The sequence below is a fragment of the Rhinoraja longicauda genome, chromosome 13, assembly GCF_053455715.1.
Source record: "Rhinoraja longicauda isolate Sanriku21f chromosome 13, sRhiLon1.1, whole genome shotgun sequence".
Lineage (NCBI taxonomy): Eukaryota > Metazoa > Chordata > Chondrichthyes > Rajiformes > Arhynchobatidae > Rhinoraja > Rhinoraja longicauda.
In genome coordinates this window covers 43,403,314-43,425,259 of record NC_135965.1, presented here as the reverse complement: position 1 = coordinate 43,425,259, position 21,946 = coordinate 43,403,314, and the positions used below count along the sequence as shown (strand labels likewise).

The following is a 21,946-nucleotide window of genomic DNA, read 5'->3' as shown; positions in this document are numbered from 1 at the left end:
TCAGCAGAAGAGTCAGGTGGGGGAGAAAAGAGTGCAGATAGTAATCAAACTGGGGATGAAGAAAACAAAATCCTCCAACCCGCAAGTTTCCTGATCCCACACTGCACGTTTCTACCACCTACCTAAAATCCTCAGGCTGGATTGCCCGTATAGGTCCATAGTTTCTGTCTGCTCTTGCCCCACCAAACTCATCTCTTCATACCTCGACTCTATCTTCTTCCCTCTACATACTTTGACTGAATCGTTCCTCCTTGACCAGTCGCTTCCCACCTACATCTGGGACACCTCACACATGCTCTATCACTTCAAGTACTTCAATTCCTTGGCCCCCATTGCCTCATCATTACCATGGACATTCAATCCCTTTACACTTCCATTCCGAATCGGGAGGACCCTCTGGTTGCGACTCTGTTCTAGGAAGAATAAAGAAACAGTTCCGCTCAATTAACAATCTTCTCCACTTGGTTGAACTTGTCCTCACCCTTTTTAACTTTCCCACCTACAACCTTCCCTAGCCCACCTGACTCATTGGACAATCAACCTACCTCACAAGATCCTCCTTATGGCATTTCAGCAACAAATAACTTTACCTGAAGTTACGCAACTTCAGGTGAACTAATTGGATTTTTTTTTTTAAAGACTAATTATTACATGTGATATGAAGCTCGAGGCAGTTGTATTGGTAATTCTACCTATGGTAGTCGCTCTGAGTTCCTCAACAATTCTGCAGATATGATATCATGAACAGCTGAGCCATTAAAGCAGGAATTTACCAGGGCTAATTCTTAATTTATGTTGAATTAGTTAATCTGACAAATGTAGTGGATTTATTAAAATGAAATTCAGCACTCCTAAATGAAGGAGGACAAAGCTTTTTGTTGAATTGTTGCAAGCATTTGTGTGCATGTCTGCAGCAGATATGTTTAAGCCGAGCCTTTTCCCCCGTTAGGCTGCGAAGTTGAATAAGCTTGTGCGGGACTGTGATCAAAAGTGAAGCTGCTTTCAACAAGGACGGAAATTAAGCAAGTTAGCAAGTTAAAGAAATAAAAATAAAAATAGTACTTAGAATAATTATTTCCAGCATTTCTGTCTTGCTGGATTTGAGATGGTTTTATGACCCATGGGATTGGCTTGTAGGCTGACAGTCTGTTCCAAGGTCCATGCCAATGACTGATTTGAAATTGCCACTAGGCGGTGCATGAGAGCAATCCTGGAAGTCAGTTTATTTCAGTCATTGTGGTCACCACTTAAGAAAAATCCTTGGTACAGTTGTTTCGTAAGGGGTACTGTGTAAACTTGTCGCATTTTCATCTTTCTTTAAAAATTGTAACGCGGATGGAGCTGTACCACCATGCTTAATAAGAAATTTGCTCCTCTTGTAATAGAGGTCAACGTCTGTTCTTCATATTTTCTTTAATTTCACCTCACATAAAGAACTGGTCAGTTGTGTTGGATGGACAACAGCAGACGAGTTATTTTCATCCAGTGATGATCACCAAATTCTGAAGTGGAATCTGCTAACAAATGAAACGGTTCAAGTAGTTAGGCTCGCTGAAGAAATCTATCCCATAGATCTACATTGGTTCCCCAAGACTACAGGAGGCAAGAAGCAGATACAAGCAGAAATATGTGTGCTCACCAGTACTGATGGTAAGACTAGAGTCAAAACCAAAGTTTGGGTTTTTTTTTCCCCCTCAGTAAATTGTCCTTTTTTTTGTTTTGGGCAACAAATAATGAATCTTGGGAAAATTTACAGTAAAGACTTATTTCTTGTTTTCCATCATTATTTTTCCTTAAAGCTACAAGGTATAATATAATTTCCATGCTGAGTATCCGAGCAATAAAGTCCTACGATGAACGCAAAATGAACAGATGCAGACGACAATCTGCCTTATTCTTTGCAAACAACATGTCTAAGCACTAACCTAAGAATAGCAGCCTCTATTAAACTAGTTGAATGATCTTTTTCCTACACAGCAACTCTAATTTCTGCAATTAAAGTTGATGCTAGTATTTTACTGAAGATCAATAGCCATAAAGAACTTGGTTGAGACTGCTTAAAATATGATTGCAAATTGCTCTTGTGAGCAGGAAAATGTTATAATTCTGTCAGACTGGGTTTGCTTGAAGGCCATGCAAGTTGCCAGTCCACTGTTCCCAACTTTATTTGGGGTGTGTCTTGAAAATTGTATTTTTCTCAATTTAGTTGTTGGAAAATGTGACTAAAACATGTTTTTGTTTAATAATTTATAACAATTCTGATAGACCTATAACTAAATTAAACTTCATTACTGCATTTATTATCATTTGTATGAATTCTGATAAATTGAAAATGAAGTTAAATACCAACAATTCATTGATGTTTGCAGCAGAGTAACTAATTAAGGAAAAATTTGAAACATCAAAAAGTGAAGATAGTGGATTGTGGATTTTTTTCGGAGCCTGGACATTCGGAATTATTGACAAAGAGTGCCACACATATTTTTTTGTTAATGTGGAATGAACACTGACATTTTCTTGAATGCAAAAGATAGACAAATTTACATGATATTCACCAAAGTAAATTAAAATCATATTTTTAATGAAAGTTGCTGTTTTTATCAAAATAGTTTCAAGTGCAATTATGAATTTAAAGAATTTAATTGGATTTTAAAGAAGAATTATTGGAACATTAATATTCCACAGAGCTGAAAATGGTTGTGGCTAGGGTCAACTGTTCAGAAAGGACACAACCTTATTCAAAATAGTTATTAGGTTGCTCAAGTATGTGTGATACCTGTTACCTTATTTTGCATGTGCAAATTTTTAATACTATTTCATAGAGGGCAAAGAATCATGCAAGAATGATAAACAAGATGAATTAAAGAGGATATTGTGCAATTCCCATTCGTAGTCGTATGGCCTCGTGCATGATCATGGTAAATTGTGGAAATCTTTAGTGAAAAGTTATAGATACTAAATAAATGAACATGATTGTATTTATTCAACCATCTATGCATGTCGTAATTAAAATATTGATCAGTTTTTTTAAATTTGGTAAAGGAAAATTTCATTTGGTCTCAAAGACTGGACGAGTAGAAAAAAGCATCGAAGCTCACCGTGGAGCTGTGTTGGCGGGAAGGTGGAACTACGAGGGAACTGCTTTGGTAACAGGTGATTGGAAAAATGAAAAGTTAATGTAATCTGCTTGAAATTATAATCATTGATACCAACCTACAATTCCACAGTTTGCATGAGAGTATCGCAGCAAGTTAAGATTTTCTTGGAAACAAACCTTGAGAAATTATGTATTGAGTATACACTTTAGAATGTTTCCAGGATGGTTCAATAGGACAATGCTTTCAAAGCTATGGTGTCATATTATACATTTTTGTAGTGCCTATAATATTACTTTTTCCAGTTGTTCGGAAGCTGCACAATGACTTCCAGTAGTGGTTTGATTCAGTCATCACCTCAGTTTTTTGAGGTGCAACAATATTTTTAATTAGTGCATGTTAGTTTTAGTTGATCTGAATTTATGAAAATATTTAATATTAATATTTGTGAATTGGAAAACGATTTGCATTTGCTACTTTATTAAGTGAACAAGGCCTTTCCTACTGGGATGCACGAAGATGCAACTAATATCACTGGGTCAAACAGGTGTATTATTTCAGTATAAGAAAATAACTGCAGATGCTGGTACAAATCGATTTATTCACAAAATGCTGGAGTAACTCAGCAGGTCAGGCAGCATCTCGGGAGAGAAGGAATGGGTGACGTTTCGGGTCGAGACCCTTCTTCAGACTGAATTATTTCAGTGTTGTTCATTGACTGAAGTGGTGTTCAACACTATAACCCCATCCAAACCCATCACCAAGTTCTAAGACCTGGGCCTCTGTTTCATTGGTGGGTTGGCAATGGAGAGAACTAGCAGCTTCAAATTCCTTGGTATTAATGTCTCAGATGACTCGTCCTGGGACCATCACATAGATGTAATCATGAGGAAAGCACTCTAGCACCTCTACCTGCTTAGGTTTAAAGAAATTCTGCATATTACTGAATACTCCAACAAACATCCACATATAATAATAATAATAATAATAATAATAAGCATTTATTTTATATAGCGCCTTATCAGGTGCTCAAAGCGCTTTACATAAACAATCAAACATAAAAACAAACAGACAAACTATCCTAACGGAGAAGCGGCAAATAAACAACGCCAGCGTCCTCTCACGTCAGGGTCCGGCAGTAGACAACAAAAAGCACAGGACACACAGATACAATTTTTACACAATTTTTACACAAACAGCCATCACAGTGATTGCTCTAGGCACACCCTCACTGTGATGGAAGGCAAAGTCTTATCTCCTCCTGATTTCTTCTCCCGTGGTGCCACGAGGTGATCGAGGCTCCCAACTTTTTGAAGCCCCCACCGGGCGATGGAAAGTCCCAGGGCCGAGCCGAGCAGGCCGATGAAGGTCCTGAGCCCCCACCGGGCAATGGAAAGTCCCAGGGCCGAGCCAAGCAGGCCGATGAAAGTCCTGAGCCCCCACCGGGCGATGGAAAGTCCCAGGGCCGAGCCAAGCAGGCCGATGAAAGTCCTGAGCCCCCACCGGGCGATGGAAAGTGCTGCGGCCGAGCCACGCAGGGCGATGAAGGGCCTGCGAGCGGGTCGATCATACCTCGCACTTCGGGGCGGTTGAAGCTGCTACGGCTGGAGCTCCCAAAAACCGGTCGCCAGCCAGGGACCTGCGAGCTCCCGATGTTGCGGTCTGCAGGGCCCACGGCCGAAGCCTCCGAGATGGTAAGTCCAGGCCCTGCGACCGGAGTCTTCAAGGTCGATCCCAGCTGGAGGCCGCCGACTCCACGATGTTAGGCCGTAGCGCGAACGGAGATACGACACGGTAAAGGTCGCATCTCCGTTGAGGAGGAGATTTGAAAAAAGGTTTCCCCCAACCCCCCCACCATCCCCCCACATACACAGAGTTAAAAATAAAACAAAACGTACATTAAACGATGACAGACAAAAAAACAAAAAAAAAGACAGAGAGACTGCCGGTGAGCCGCAGCTGCAGAACACAGCCACGCCCCTATACAGTACATATGTACTGTAGATGGTATCCTGACTGGTTGCAGCATGGCCTGGTATGGCAATTCCAGTGCACAGGAACGCAAGAGGCTACAGCGAGTGGTGGATTCAGCCCCGTCCTTCACCATCAAAAGCATCAATATGAGGCACTGCTTCAAGAAGGCAACATTTATCATCAAGGATCCCCAGTGTCTGGACCATGCCCTCCTCTCACTGCTATTGTCAGGCAGGAGATACTGAAGCTTGAAGTTCCGCACCAGTAGGTGTAGGAACAGCCACTTTCCTACAATTAGCAGGTCTTTGAACCAACCTGCTCCACCCTAGTCCGACCTTGGCAACGGAACATTATTCTTGCACTACTGTGAACTTTTCCTAATTGCGTATGTTTGCACTAATTTAGTTTGCTTTTGCAGTCTTTTTCTTTTCATCTTGTAGAATTTTGCGTAATTTATGTACAATTCATATTTTGGAGCGTTGTCTGAGTCTATGCGCCTGTGATGCTGCGAAAGCAAAATTTTCATTGTATCTGCATCTCGCTGTACTTGTATGACAATAAATTTGACTTGGATTTTATTTGCATATGAATTTCAATGCTGTAGTTTGAAGGGACAAAGCATACGGTAAGTCTGCAGGATTTTGGTAGGCTACAATGTACCTTTACTTGCACAGTAAGGCAATAGAACTTAATACCAGTAAAACTGGATGGTAATACTTAAAATCATCAGTTCATCAGTCCTTAATAATCTCTGTTATTCTATTCTTTTTGTGCAGCAGGGGACTTAGTTAACTAAAGCAAATGTTCGGGAGCTCCCTGCTCCTGAATAAAAAGGTTGGCTGATTTCACTGAACCCAAGAGAATATCTGGAGAAAAAAATTGAAAATTATAATAGGCCTGGCTTCAGACTTATTGTAGAATTCTGCATTTCTTTCCAGAAGACCTATGGAACCCAGTAAAAGATTATTTGACAATATTAAGTTTCATGTCAGAGGCTTATGTTTCCAATTCATGATTTTCTTACAAAATGCGTCTACTTTAATTGATGCTGCTCGTTCAATGATTCCCAAGAAGCCTTCCTTTTTAAACATACGATCAACCAAATTATGATCTTGAATCTTAGGAACATATTTCTGATGGCTTAAGTGACTTGAAGTAATAGGACAATGCACGTTGTATATATATAAATTGAAAGAAAGTAAGGCAGTCCTCAGAAGACTTCCATATAATAAAGAAGCCTGCAGGACATCACTTGCAAGCAGGAAATAAAGTATTTGATACGTATTTTAAGCTTTTCATCTAATGATATACCTTGTGTATTTTGCAGTTGGTGAAGATGGGCAAATTAAGATTTGGTCCAAAACTGGAATGCTGCGATCAACAGTGGTACAGCAAGGTAGGGTTTTGAATTGTTGAACTCTTCTGGATTTGTTTTAAGAGAAAAATCCATGTGATGTTAGAGAGTCATGTACAGTACCCTCCATAATGTTTGGGACAAAGACCCATCATTTATTTATTTGCCTCTGTACTCACATGTGGTTAAAGTGCACATTGTCAGATTTTAATAAAGGACATTTTTATACATTTTGGTTTCACCATGTAGAAATTACTGCAGTGTTTATACATAGTTCCCCCATTTCAGGGCACCACAATGTTTGGGACACAGCAATGTCATGTAAATGAAAGAAGTCATGTTTACTATTTTATTTGCTGCTTGAAGTCTGCGATTCATGGACATTACCAGTTGCTGGGTGTCTTCTTTGGTGATGTTCTGCCAGGCTTTTTTTGCAACCATCTTTAGCTCATGCTTGTTTTGGGGGGCTAGTCCCCTTCAGTTTTCTCTTCAGCATATAAAAGGCATGCTCAATTGGGTTCAGATTGGGTGATTGACTTGGCCACTCAAGTATTGACCATTTTTTAGCTTTGAAAAACTCCTTTGTTGCTATAGCGGTATGTTTGGGATAATTGTCTTGCCATGGAATGAACCGCCAGCCAATGAGTTTTGAGGCATTTGTTTGTACTTGAGTAGATAGGATGTGTCTATACATTTCAGAATTCATTATGCTACTACCATCAGCAGTTGTATTGTCAATGAAGATAAGTGAGCCAGTTCCTTCAGCAGCCATACATGCCTAGGCCATAACACCCCCACCACCGTGTTTCACAGATGAGGTGGTGTGCTTTGGATCGTGGGCAGTTCCTTCTCTCCTCCATACTTTGCTCTTGCCATCACTCTGTTATGTTAATCTTCGTTCCATCTGTCCACAAGACCTTTTTCCAGAACTCTTGTTGCTCTTTTAAGTACTCCTTGGCAAACTAACCTGGCCATCCTATTTTTGCGGATAACCAGTGGTTTGCATCTTGCAGTGTAGCCTCTGTATTTCTGTTCATGAAGTCTTCTGCAGATAGTGGTCATTGACAAGTCCACACCTGACTCCTGAAGAGTGTTTCTGATCTGTCGGACAGGTGCTTGGGTATTTTTCTTTATTATAGAGAGAATATTTCTGTCATCAGCTGTGGAGGTGTTCCATGGCCTACCAGTTACTTTGCGATTAGTAAGCTCACCAGTGCTCTCTTTCTTCCTAATGATGTTCCAAACAGTTGATTTTGGTAAGCCTAAGGTTTGGCTGATGTCTCTGACAGTTTTATTCTTGTTTCTTAGTCTCATAATGGCTTCTTTGACTTTTATTGGCACAACTTTGGTCCTCATGTTGATAAACAGCAAAATAAGTTTCCAAAGGTAATGGAAGGACTGGAGTAAAGACTAGGTGGTGAGAGCTTTCTTATACCTGCATTAAGGAGCGATTAAACACACCTGAGCAATTACAAACGTCTGTGAAGCCTTGTGTCCCAAACATTATGGTGCCGTAAAATGGGGGGGACTATGTATAAACACAGCTGTAATTTCTACATGGTGAAACCAAAATGTCTAAAAATGGTCTTTAATAAAATCTGACAATGTGCACATTAACCACATGTGACTTTTTTCAGGTGGTATATGCTACTCCCACAGCCCAAAATTGCACAAATGTGCATGGCTTTGCCCAGTAACATATAAAACAAAATAAATAACAAAGTCAATCATATGTTAATTCAAATAGGGTCCTGTAAGCATGTCCATTGCATACTGGCACAGGTTACGGTGTGGCGCAGCAGTAGAGTTGCTGCCTTACAGCGAATGCAGCGCCGGAGACTCGGGTTCGATCCTGACTACGGACGCCGTCTGTACGGAGTTTGTACGTTCTCCCCGTGACCTGCGTGGGTTTTCTCTGAGATCTTCAGTTTCCTCCAACACTCCAAAGACGTACAGGTATGTACGTTAATTGGCTGGGCAAATGTAAAAATTGTCCCTAGTGGGTGTAGGATAGTGTTAGTGTGCGGGGATCGCTGGGCGGCGCGGACCCGGTGGGCCGAAGGGCCTGTTTCTGCGCTGTATCTCTAAATCTAAAACAAAATCTAAAACAAAATCGTCACAATCCCGCTCACTCACTGAAGCATAAAGCAATAAATAAAGCCAACAAAATCATCGTAGTTTTGTGTAAATTAACCATAAATACACCTAGTTAATAGTTTTGAAAGCGGTATTTTCTTACCTCGAAGAAGCAAAACTGGAAAATATGGATGAAACACAGGTATGTATACACGCAGCAGCTCAGCTGTCGAGAATGTTTAGCACAAGTGACCTATGACCTGGGCATGCGCAGTCGAGATACTGAACTTGCGTATTGTTCCCATAGTAAGTGTGTCATGTCCGCCAATGCATTTCTCACTTGAAAAAAGTTTGCTGGACAGTTCTGAAGAGACATTTATTTTTAATGCTTCCTGCAGCAGAGGTGATGAGATGATGTTGTGCCTTCTGTTAAATGCTTCAAACTTGTACAAGAACAGAAGAACATGTCCCTCGATCCTGCCTTGCCTTTCAATATCATGGGCTGATTTTGCCTCAAAACTACTTTTCTGCCTGTTTCCTTTTATCCGTGACTCTCCCATCGACTAAAACTCTCACGTTCGCCTTGAATCTATTCAATGATTCAGCCTCCATGGCTTACTGGGATATAGAATTACTAAAATTGACCAGACGAAATTCCTTGCATCTTTGTTTTGAATGAATGACCCCTTCTACTAATATGCCCTCTAGTTCTGATTCCTTTATGAAGGGCAACATTCTCTCAGAATTTTGTTTGTTTTAATAAGTTAATCTTTCATTGTTCTAAACTTTAATTACCCTATGGTTTAAGCTTCTCCACCTTTCTCCAGAAGACAATTTCCTTCATCTAAGGCAATAGGCCTTCTCTTACCTGCTCCAATGCAGATATACCCTCCCTAAATAAGGAGACCTAAATTACAGTACAGTACTTCCGGTGTTGCATCACAACACGCTATGAAGTTATATCAAGACATCCCTATCTTTTGTAAAAAAGGACAATATTTTGACTTAATAATTTGCTGTAGTTGTATGAAGGCAACTAGACCCTATGTGGAGCAGTGTCCTTCAACCTACAATTTCCATGATTTTCAGCTTTTCCATGTTAACATGCTGGCTCCATGAAAGAGCAATGCAGTGGGTCTGACTCTCCTGCCATTTCTCCACAGCCTTGCAAATTCTTTCCTTTCAGATACTCAACCAGCTCTCTTTTGAATGCTACAACTGAATCGCCGATACCCTCAGCATTATATTCCAGACAACTACCACTCTGTGTGTTTGAAAACACAGAATTAATCCTTACGTCGCCCCGTTTGTTCTTCCAGTCTCCTTCATTGTATACCTCCACTGCTTGACTCCCTCCACCAACGGAAACTGTTTCTTTCTATTTACTTTCTCTATATCCCTTACGATTTAAAACATATCTATCAGATCGTACTGTAATCTCGTTTTCAAGGAAAACAAGCTTAGCTTCTCCACTCTGTTCAAGTAACCAAGTCCCTATCTTTGTTCCCTCTTCTCTACATTCCCGAAAACTTTCAGATCTTTCCTAAAGCTGAACATAATCCTCCCAGTTGTGAGTGAGCCAGTGTTGATAAAGGTTTACTAATAGTTTCGAAACTGCAAATGCTGGAATCTGCAACAAAAAAAAGGGGAGCAATTAAACGAATTCGGCAGGTCGGGCAGCATCTACGGAGGGAAATGGACAACCAACATTATAAAGCTCAGGATCCTCAGTGCTTTTTTAACTTTCTCACCCGACTCAACCGTGTTTAATGCACATCTGCTCAGAGTTATCTGTTCTTATTCTCCTTTTAGAAATGTGTCCCCAGTTTATATTGCCTCCTCTCAATACTTGGTGGACCTCATCTGGGGAAAATGGATTCCATGAGCAGTTCCTGTTGAAAGTTGTGACATGAATCTGAGATAAAAATCCTCTTGCGTGTCCTCGTGTTTAAATCCCTCCATGCATGGTCAATCCTTGTTCCTGCAGTCATCCATTTGACCTATGTTCCTTCACGGAACAAGTACAACTGAGTCTGTTGAATTAGTATGCCGATATTGATTATTTAATTTATGCATGAAGAATAGCCCTTTGGTCAAGATGCTTCAGAGTATGGGCAACTAAGACCACAGTATCTAAGCTCAAATAGTTACTTATTCTCATTTCATTTACCTTTTAGCATTTTAACACATAAAATTCAATACGTCATTTTGATGGTATGGCTATGTACATTTTGTGGAGGAAGTCAAGAAAAGATGCTACTGAATATATTTTATTTATATATTTGTGCTTTTAATGTTTACACAGGTACACCAGTGTACTCAGTGGCCTGGGGGCCAGATTCAGATAAAATTCTCTATACCTCTGGGAGACAACTGATCATTAAACCTCTTCAACCAAGTGCCAAAGTGTTGCAGGTATGTTCAGAGCTTGCAAAGTTACATACTGTCAATTAAATGCAATTCCCTAGGGTACATTATTAGCTTCCTCAATCTCTGCCTTTGTCTTAATGGCCCTGTGTGTGATGTATTTATTAATCAGATCTTGATGAAATGTGTTCAGATGCGTTATTATTTAGCTTAAATGAATGTAAAACCAGTTGCATTACAGAAGACATTAATTAGAAAAATAATGAGGATGTATTATAAACTGTGACTGTTTAAACCTTGTGTCTGTGATTAATTACATAGATTCCCCGCTGAGCACAATGTAAACAATGGCTGCTTTCATACTTACCACATACAAGATGCTGAACACACTCAGAATTGTACATTGTTTTAGAGGCATTACACACAATATTCTTAAAAAAGAAATTGTCAGAATAAAATAGCACAACAACGCTACATGGTAGTCTTTAATTTACCTTAATTCTATCACAAATTAAAACAAATGTAATGATGGGCTTGCTATAAACATCAACTCATGCTCAAAAAAGGCAAATGCACTTCTAATTCAAATGTAGATAATTAGATTAGGGCGGCACGGTAGCGCAGCGGTAGAGTTGCTGCTTTACAACGAATGCAGCGCCGGAGACTCAGGTTCGATCCTGACTACGGGTGCTGCACTGTAAGGAGTTTGTACGTTCTCCCCGTGACCTGCGTGGGTTTTCTCCGAGATCTTCGGTTTCCTCCCACACTCCAAAGACGTACAGGTATGTAGGTTAATTGGCTGGGTAAATGTAAAATTGTCCCTAGTGGATAGTGTTAATGTACGGGGATCGCTAGGCGGCACGGACTTGGAGGGCCGAAAAGGCCTGTTTCCGGCTGTATATATATGATATGATATGATAGATAATAACAGTTGGTCCATGTAGTTTTGTGGTCAAAATTTTTGCACACTATATGAATTTATCCCAGAAAACTACATGCATGAAAGTTAGTAAATCTTGCTAGAATTTCATTTAAAAGAACTTGCTTTACTTTACTTTATTGTATTTAAGTTGCATTGTTTAGAAATCTCCTTCAAATATTGTTTTTTCTGATAAAACTTTTAATTCCAAATAATCAGATACCATATACAAAATATGTCTTAAGTTAGGTTGCTGATCTGTAGCCAAAATGTACATCTTCAAAAGAACTGAAACCTTATGATGCATTAATACTTGGGATTTATTTTGTGTGAAGAATTAACTATTATTGTGAAATTACTACTAAAAGAAAAGTGAACTTTATTGTACATGGTTAACTTTTAACAAAATCAAAACCCAGTTACATGTATAATTTTTGAGGAATGACTGCTTTGTATATGTGCTTATATTTACCATTCACAGTTGAGTTTGGTGATTATAGAGAAACGAGCCAAAAGGTGATATTGGCTTGAACGTGGCATACTTCAGTGTTTACATATTTTTTATAGCGGTGATTAAAAAACATTTGCCCCGCAAACATGCTGGAAATGTGAGCTGAGAACAATGTCATGGCCCACAAGGGCATCCAGAAACTTGGTGAGCAATCTGACATAAAGGAATGAGAGAGAGGCTGAACTAAAGAGGGGGAAGTCAATGTCAAATCAACTACCTAAAAATCAACACGGCATGCAAAAGAAAAAATGGATTTGAGAGGGAGAAACGGAGACAAAAAATGTGACATTTTACATGTTTACCCTTGTTTTTATAGTCTCCTGATTGCTTACTCTTAAGGCATGTAAGGGTGATTAGCAGTCATTAATACTTATTACATAGCTAAGAGTATTTATGCTATTAATTAAACATTTTGTTGCACATTTATAAGGCAATTAAAATGTAAATTTAAATTTCTTGAAAATCATAGGGAACTGAACTGCAAAAAACTGTGTCAGTCTGGCTCCACTGTGTTTTCAGTCCAAAACTAGCAAATTGGCCAGTCATTTGAGGTGATTCCCAGTTACTGCAAGTTGCTGGTAAATTTGTGTTTAAATAATGGTGAATGATGAGCATCATTAACATTTTTTTTTCTCGTCTGCATATCGGAGAACAACTAAGAATGGTATTGAGGCAAAGTTCTGAGGATGTTGAATATCAGAAATAAAAATGGGAAAAGCTACAGATCAATGTGGTGACCTGTTTGTGTTATGATTTTCCTGGCCAGGACCCCTAATCTATGAAGGATGAATCCCTGGGTCAGGAAAAACCCAGTGGCAAGATTTTGCTATCAGCTTGGTCCCCATTAAATTTAAAGATAAATTCAAACCTACAAATGGTTCTTTTGGGGATTTTAATGAATCATTTGTTCTTTCAATCAAGCCAAAGCGATCCCTGCCCACAACACAACCATTCTCTCCCCACTGCTTGGCTGCCTTTGTGTATTGAACACCTTTGTCACCCGACTTACAGACAACGTTTTGTTATGGCAATCTTTGATTTTGGCTTTGAATGCCTTTATATTCCAATCCAGCTAGGGTCCATGTCTCCACTGCATTTTCAGTTTGTTGATATCTGTTTTGATGCTGCTTCCTGCTCTTGCCAAGACTGGAATATTCCTTGATTTTACTTTACCAATTTGTTTATTTTCCTCGCCTTTCCATAGACAACCTCCAATTTTCCCTTCACACCCTTGAATATTATTTATACATTTATGGAACAACATTTACCACATGCTCAATGACTCCCGTGGCTACCTTTTTACATCCCCTTCTCCCACCCTACTTCCTGAAAGGATTTCAGTCTATTCTGTAGAAACAAAGAACTGCAGATGCTGGTTAATACCAAAGATAGACACAAAGTGCTGGAGTAACTCAGCGGGGCAGGCAGCATCTTTGGAGAAAAAAGATGGGCGATGTTTTGGGTCAGGATTCAGACTGAAAGTTGGGGGGGGGGTTATGTGAAGCTTCAAAAGTAGGCATACCTTGAGGAGATTTAAGATTAGAGCAAACAAAATGTAGAAACATTTATACCAAAGATAGACACAAAGTGCTGGAATAACTCGGCGGGTCAAATCCTAAACACATCTCCTAAGTGCAATAGGAATTTACTCTTGCTGCTTCTGATTTGTCAGACTATACTGCTCACAATTCATTTTTCTTTGCATGGTTGTGTGCTTCTGGTTGCCTAGCTCTTTCACATTTTACTTCCAATCCAACTTTGGTTTTCTTGTTTAGCAAAGCTCACATTAGCTTTGAGAACACTGCTCTCTTTGAAAGGTACATTACTAGATGCAGTCTTCGAGATACAGTGTCAAATTCAATGATTTCCTATAATAACTTGGCCACGTATTTACAAGCATGATGGATCCACCTTTTGCTGCTTTACTTGTCCCAGTATCACTACCTTTTGCATCACCATCTCTTGGCATTATAATCTCCTGCGTTCCACACTGTCACATTCCTTTTGTTCTTTCTTCCCATCCACGCCTTTCTGCATCTTAAAACCTTTTTATTTCCAATTCCAGGACTACCAAAAAAAATGCCATCTGTTTCTCTTTCTGCAGATCACAGCTGATCTGCTGAATGTTTCTAGAACTTCATTTTAATTATTGAACTTGTGTGATGTTTCAATCTAACATTTAGCAGAATGACTGAATTAACTGAAACGTTATCATTATATTCATCTTTTTTCAGTAGTATATTTTAATTTTCTATCAGCAATATATAAAGTAATTGTTACAATTATTTGAAAATGGATTTTGCTTCTGTATAAGGCATATTGAATACAAAACAATAGGTCTGATGTCCAAACGCAACCCAGTGATGTGCTGGTCAGAAGCAAACCATGCTTACTGGCCAAAAGGAACGGTAGAGAAATGGATAAACATTAAAATGAAAAATCCTATTTTTAGCTTTTCAAAATTAATAAGATTGTGGGAAAGTAAGGGGCTTCAAGGGAAAATATCAAGAGGGCACAGAGTGAATGGTGAAATGGCCACTGAGGAGAGGTTGAATAATGAAAAGAAGCTGAATAAACAGCTAACCTGATCAAAGTACAAAGTGCTAGAAGAACTTAGCAGTTCATGCAGCATCTGTGGAGGGAATTGACAGATGACATTTCCTCAGACTGACAAACTGCTTATGTAGGAAAGGACAAGTCTGCAGATAGATTTGAAAAATCAAGTTCAAGGATCTCAAAGTACACTTTTTGGGGCCTTGGAGAGACAGAGGTTTGGACGCTACTGTCTGGAAGGTTTTGTGTGAGTGGGTGTTTTAACTGAGTCATAATTGTAGAAGAGGAAAGGCTTGCAAAGAAAACATAAAGTTGAGATCAGCATAATAAAGTGTGGGCCAGGAGGAATGCAGATTAATGATGCAAACATGTGGTCTTGATATTAGGATAGATTGCGGTGGATGAGGAAGGGAATGCGCATTTGTGGGGAGCAAAAGTTTCAAAAATATAGACTCTCTGATTTGACAGCTGAATAAATTGATGTAGTCGCCCAGATACAGGCAGAAGCCAAGAAAGATAGCTTCAGTTTTTCCAGTATTCATCAGGAGGAAATTATAGTTCAACTAGGCCTTATTGTTGGGCAGACAGCTGAATCATTTAGGCTGCCTACTCTGCCCTCTCCTTTACTCTCTCTACACCAACGACTGCACCTCCACAGATTTCTCTGTCAAGCTTCTCAAGTTTGCGGATGACACAACCCTGATTGGACTGATCCAGGATGGGGACGAAACTGCCTACAGCCTGAAAGTGACCCAGCTGGCATCCTGGTGTCATCGCAACAACCTGGAGCTCAATGCTCTTAAGACAGTGGAACTGATTATAGACTTTAGGAGAGCTCCCCCTCCCATCCCCCTACTCACCATCAACAACACCACAGTCACATCTGTGGAGTCATTTAAGTTCCTTGGAACCATCATCTCCAGGGACCTTAAATGGGGGGCAACCATTATCAAAAAAGTCAAAAAAGGCCTAATAGAGGATGTACTTCCTGTGGCAGCTGAGGAAACACAATCTGCCACAGGCAATGATGGTCCAATTCTATACTGCTATTGTTGAGTCTGTCTTTACCTTCTCCATCATGGACTGGTTTGGCTCAGCCACCAAGCTCGACATCTGCAGGCTGCAACGAATTATTCGATCAGCTGAGAAGGTTGTTGGCTGCAACCTTCCCCCCCAATGTCGAACTGTGCACTGCAAGGGCGAGGAAGCGAGCAGGCTAGATCATCTCTGACCCCTCTCACCCTGGCCACAAACTCTTTGAAGCACTTCCCTCTGGAAGGCGGCTCTGGACTGTCAAAGCTTCCACTGCCAGACATAAAAACAGCTTTTTTTCCGCTCTACTCAATAACCAAAAGTCTGTAGTCTCTTTTTGCTCTGGTTTATTTCAGTCACATGTTTAAACCATAATGATGTATTCTTTATGTTTTAATGTTTTATGCTTATTCTTAATTGTTTACTGTATGTTCGTGTTGTTACTTGCGAGTGGAGCACCAAGGCACGTTCCTTGTATATGTACATACTTGGCCAATAAACTCATTCATTCATTCATTCATTCATACATTCATTAAAGTCAACATCAGCTCTTTGGTTTTGCTGACATTGAGAACAAGGTTGTTCTGGTACCATTAAATCAGATTATTAATCTCCATCCTATACTCTGGCTCACCATTACCTGTAATTCGTCCAACAATGGTAATGTCGTTGGTAAATTTAAAGATGGTGTTGGAACTGTGTCGGTCTACGCAGTCATGGGTATAGAGTGACTAAAGCAGGGGTCTGCGCACACAGCCCTGGGGTGCTCATGTGCTGTTGGTTATCAAGAAGGAAGTGTTGTTGCTAATTCGTACTGATCGTGGTTTGTTGATGATGAAGTTGAGGATCCAGTTGCAGGGGGTTGTGCAGAGACCCAGTTCCTAGAGTTTGATAACAAGTTTTTTAGGGGATAAAGTTGTTGAATACCAAGTTGTAGTCGATGAACGACAGCCTGATATATGTATTTTTATTGTCCAAGTGTCCAGTACGGTATGTCGAATCAGCGAGATCGTATTTCCTGTCGATCTATTGTGGCGGTAAGCAAATTGTAATGAGTCCAGGTTCTTGTTAAGTTAGGAGTTGATATGCACCGTAACTAACTCACCATCACCATCTCTAAGCAACTCACCATCACGGACATTTGTAACACAGGTCATTGAGGCATGTCATCTTATTCTTCTTGGACGCCCTTTTAAAGTAGGTGTGAACCTTGGACTTTAGTAACGAGAGGTTGCAGTTGTCTGCAAAACTCCACGCAGTTGGTCTGTGTAGATTTTAAGAACGCAGCCAGATACACCATCAGGTCCAAATGGTGAAAGATCTACTGATGTCGGCCTCGGTGAGTGGGATTACCATGCCATCGGGAGCGATTCAGCCTGAAATGTTGACAATTCTTCAGGCAGAAGAACTGGTTAAGGCAGGCAAGGGAAGAGTTGGCATTGGACCGTGAATACAGGCATTGGAAGCAAAGTTGGCAAAACGTTTCAGTTTGTGACAAGGGTAAGAAATCCATTCACAACAGCAATCAGTAAACTACAGAAAGTACCCCTTTGGATTTAAATGCAAAAATATGTTATTTAGCATGGATTCACTTTGAGTATCTAAATGGAGTAATTCATCGTGCTCCATCGAAATGGCTGTACTTAAGGGAATCTATGATCTGGAAAGCCAGCAATTTTGAAATGTGAGGGAAAAAAAGGCATTTTTCGTATTAAGAATCTGTCCAAGATTTGTTCACATCTTAATTTTGTATTGCATTGCTTTTCGCAGTGGAAAGCCCATGATGGAGTCATTCTGAAGGTAGACTGGAACACTGTGAATGATCTTATCCTTTCCGGTGGCGAGGACTGTAAATATAAGGTTTGTATTCTGATGAATTCTTTGATCAAGCACTTTGCTTGAATTGTATTAAATGTATTAAAAAAATTGTGTTAAAAAAATGTTGAATGTGAGAGATGACACAGTTCATTTGTTTTCATCTCTCTAAAGTATGCGCAGAAATAACTTCAGTGATAATTACAATTATCTCGGACTGGTGGAGATTTGAAAGGTCAGATATCAGTTGCAAATCATCTTATTAATTTCTCCCATGGAGGAAACTACATGAAATAGTGAATAGTTAAGGTCACTAGCCGGAGGAGTATTTAGTGTGCACAGAGTTACATGGTCCATGTGCAGCTGGGTATTGCAGCAACCCCTCTGTTGCCAAATGTTTTATGTCCAAATAAGTGGCAAAGTCAATGATGAAAATGTTAGTAACTTGGATTAGAATGGATATGGTAGTTCAGGATCAATCTCAAGTGTTCATCCTATGTTGTAAATTTTATTCCAGTCCATGGAAGTGGCCTTGGAGATAGGATTGTGGTAACATACACATGATTACACTTTGTAAGAAAAATGACATATAATGATTTTTAACGTGGGTTGTTAAGTGATTCTGTAGTCTATGGTATTATGTCTATTGTTTGTAGCAGCAAATATTCAAGCTTATAAAGCAAATTGTAATGGATAAATGCTTAGCATCATATTAGCCCTGCTCATTCAATGCATGAAACAAGTTGATATCCATCCATAATGAATGTTGTTAAGATCTACTGTTTCTGAGGAAATGTGTAGAAATTAAATTTATTGATTTATTAAAATTTGTTGAAAGCACTTAATAATTTCTAAAATATTTTCAGGTTTGGGACAGTTATGGGCGTCTTTTGTACAGTTCCCAGGCACATGACTATCCTATAACGTCGGTGGCTTGGGCATCAGATGGTCAGCTATTTGCTGTGGGATCATTCAACACTCTTCGTCTGTGCGACAAAACCGGGGTAGGTGATAAACCGTCCTTATACTTTGCCAACAGAAAATAGTTCACGCAAATGTTATTGTAATTATATCTTTCGTAGCCATTTGGTGATGCAAAGCAAAAAACTATAGTTAGCCAGTTATTTATTTTCTCACAATATTCTTAATGTCTCTTCCTTCTACGAGTTTAATCTTTTCTAGTATGACGTTGGTTGATATCTGAGCTTGGCGTTTGCCCGTTCCTATTATCTGTCATTGTCTAGGTCCATCAGCAGTGATCATCATATAATGATGGTAATTGTTCTCTTTCTTATCTGAAACCAATGACATTAACTCATCAGAGATGCGAACTCTAACTATGATTTTAATTTCTGTTAAATGGTAATTTTCCCATTTTTGTTGTGATTGTAATCATAACTCCAGCCAATTTATAACTGCATTGAATTAATTAGTTTTGTAGTCATGTCCAAATGTTGATTTTTGAAATGGCTCTCGCCTTTACTATCAGCAGAATTGTTTCTATTCAAAAATTGTGTTGATTTTGTATGACATTTTAAGTATTTGTAGAACCTCAAATACTTCACCTTGGCAGAGACCTCTCTTATTTTTTTTAAATCCTTGAAAGAGTTCACGATTACAGATTTCCATGATTTAAGATTTTTTTGCTCATCCTGTGCTTATTCTCCTGGCACTCTTGAAGGGATGTGGAGACTGCTCTTTAGAAATGACAGAACATTAAATGTTTTTAGGTGATAATGATTTTGTGAATGACTCCATTGTAGTTGTTGCTCTTGACTTTTTCCTCCAAGAAATATTTTCTTAATTGATTATCGGTCTGGTTTCTTGGCTTCATGCAATCATTTGTTGATTTGAAGTCCATTAAGGATGATCAAACAGGTCCTGTTTCAAGACATTGTTATAATATTTTATCCATCTCCTGGCCTTTTGTGGAATTAAACAGCTAAAAATGTGCCAATAATATCTCCATCCTTAAAGATGGCAAGGTCCAACAAGACATTGCAAAAGAAAAAGCTGAAGTATTTACAAGCATATTCATCCATAGGTGCTGCATAGATGAACCATCCCTTCTTCCTCCTGATAAGCTCATCGTTGGTCAGTTTCATTTACTCCATGTGATATTGATATACCACCGAGACACTGGTTATGTTAAAAAGCTATTGGACCAAACAACATCCAACAAATTTTTTTTCCCAATATTTTTTCCTTTGCTGTTTGCTGCCAAATAGAACTGCCTAGAACTCTAGGGGCTAGATAGAGCTCTTGGGGCTAGTGGAATCAAGGGATATGGGGAGAAGGCAGGCACAGGTTACTGATTGTAGATTCAAGATTCAAGATTCAAGATAGCTTTATTTGTCATCCAAATTGGACGAAATTCAGTCACCCACAGTCCAACAATAAAAACATTAAATAGGCATTAAAATTACACAACCCCAAAAACACACAAAAAAAGAAACATCCATCAAAGAAACATCCATCACAGTGAGTCTCCTCCAGTCCTCTCCTCACTGTGATGGAAGGCCACAATGTCTTTCCCTTCTCCTGCCGTCCTCTCCCGCGGTCAGGCTGTTGTGGTTGCAGGCCGCGCCGGATGGTCCGCAGCGGGCTGAGCCTAAGGCGAGTCGCAGCCGCTCCCGCAGCCTCCGAAGACGGCCGGCTCCGCCGATGATAAGTCCGATCCGGGGCGGGCGAACACGCTGCCGCTGTTGCTGCACGTCGGGGCGGTCGTGGCTACCGACATTGAAGCCCCTGCCCAGCAGAGAAAAATCCCGCGGCATATTTTAGGCCGCACCGGACGGTGAAATGTCCGCGACCCAAGCCCCGCGATCCGGGGCGGGCGAACCCGCTGCCGCTGCCGGAGCTCCGGATGTCGGCATCCACGCAGCCCGAGCCTAAGGCGAGTCGCAGCAGCTCCCGCAGCCTCCGAAGACGGCCGGCTCCGCTGATGGTAAGTCCGATCCGCGGGCTCTGCGAACCAGAGCCCTGGAGGCCGCCAGTTCCAGGAGTTGGGCCGATGGTAGGCCGCAGCAGGAACGGAGACACCACCCAGAAAACAAAGGTCGGGTCTCCGTTCGGAAGGGACACATATTTACAATTTTACAGTTCCCCCCCTCCCCCCCACATACACACATAGTACACAAACACAAAAATACCACATCACATCTACAATTAAGACAAAAAAACAACAAAAACACAAAGACAAATGGACCGCAGGTAAGCCGCAGCTGCTATGGCAGCGCCGCCATTTTGGATCAGCCATGATCATAATGAATGGCGTTGCTGGCTCGAAGGGCCAAATGGCCTCCTCCTGTACCTATTTTCTATGTTTCTAACTGCCTAATAGAAATAAAAGCACAGAATGATGGAAATTAATATATGTGAAGAGAAAGACAGTTCATGTTTCAAATCAATGATATTTCATCAGAACAAGAAGAAATAATTTTTAAGTGAAGAAGAAAGGTAGGGGGAATCATAAAGGGAGGCTCTGCATTGATATGGAAGGTTTAGGTAAGACAAAATAATACAAGAGGATTTAGGACTGCAATCAACATTCCTGGCTCTTTATGCTTGTCAAGAACTCTTACATGGTAGTTCAAAGTAAATATAAGGAAGTTCATGCCTCCATGCAAATTCGAGTGGGGAATGCAGTTATTTTGTTGAAACAGGAATGGGGATCTATACAGATCAGTGGAATACTGCTCTGACAACTTTGGAAAATTTTCCTGAGTGATGTTGTTTGTGAAGTTTGGCAAGATACATTTTCTACTCTAACATTGACCTTGACTAATTTCTACTATTTGAACATTCTCATGTCTTTGCAGTTTAAATGATACCTGGATCAATTTTGCTTTGAAAATTCTGCATTAACAGGGAATTTTGCATGCACCTCTCAATTGATGAATGCATGCTGTATGCTGGGATGTGTTGTGCATGGAGTTATTTGGGAATAATGTTAGGAACACTACTTTTTTCCAACACTCTTTTTTTTATATCAAAAAATACTTTATTCAAATAATAAACATAGCACAAAAAGTAAGGAAATTTGTGTTTGGTAGATTATTTCTTTGTTGTATCAATGCTTCTTGGCAATAAATCTTATACCGTTGGAAAGCCTGTTTATTTCCCTTTTAAATGGTGCCACATTTGTAAGGAACATGCATTTGTGGGATGAGCAGCAGAGCTGAGTATGTGGGTTGCGCCCATGAAAAATCTGCCAAATCTTCTCTGCCAATGCCAAACAGCTTATTCTG

At 40.0% G+C, this 21,946-nt stretch overlaps 1 protein-coding gene across 3 annotated transcripts in view; it reads left to right on the top strand.

Moving 5' to 3' along the window:
• ift80 (intraflagellar transport 80 homolog (Chlamydomonas)) overlaps positions 1–21,946 on the top strand; it is a 145,220-nt gene that overhangs the window by 19,063 nt on the left and 104,211 nt on the right. For 2 of the 3 annotated variants that reach the window (XM_078410070.1, XM_078410069.1), the window contains 4 exons: positions 6,397–6,465; positions 10,805–10,914; positions 17,652–17,741; positions 18,563–18,700. In XM_078410070.1, coding sequence (XP_078266196.1) covers positions 6,438–6,465; positions 10,805–10,914; positions 17,652–17,741; positions 18,563–18,700 — 366 coding nt within the window. In that variant the 5' untranslated portion in view covers positions 6,397–6,437. Of the gene's footprint in view, positions 1–1,431; positions 1,651–3,042; positions 3,154–6,396; positions 6,466–10,804; positions 10,915–17,651; positions 17,742–18,562; positions 18,701–21,946 lie in introns of all 3 variants that reach the window. The other variant, XM_078410068.1, reaches the window with a different exon arrangement.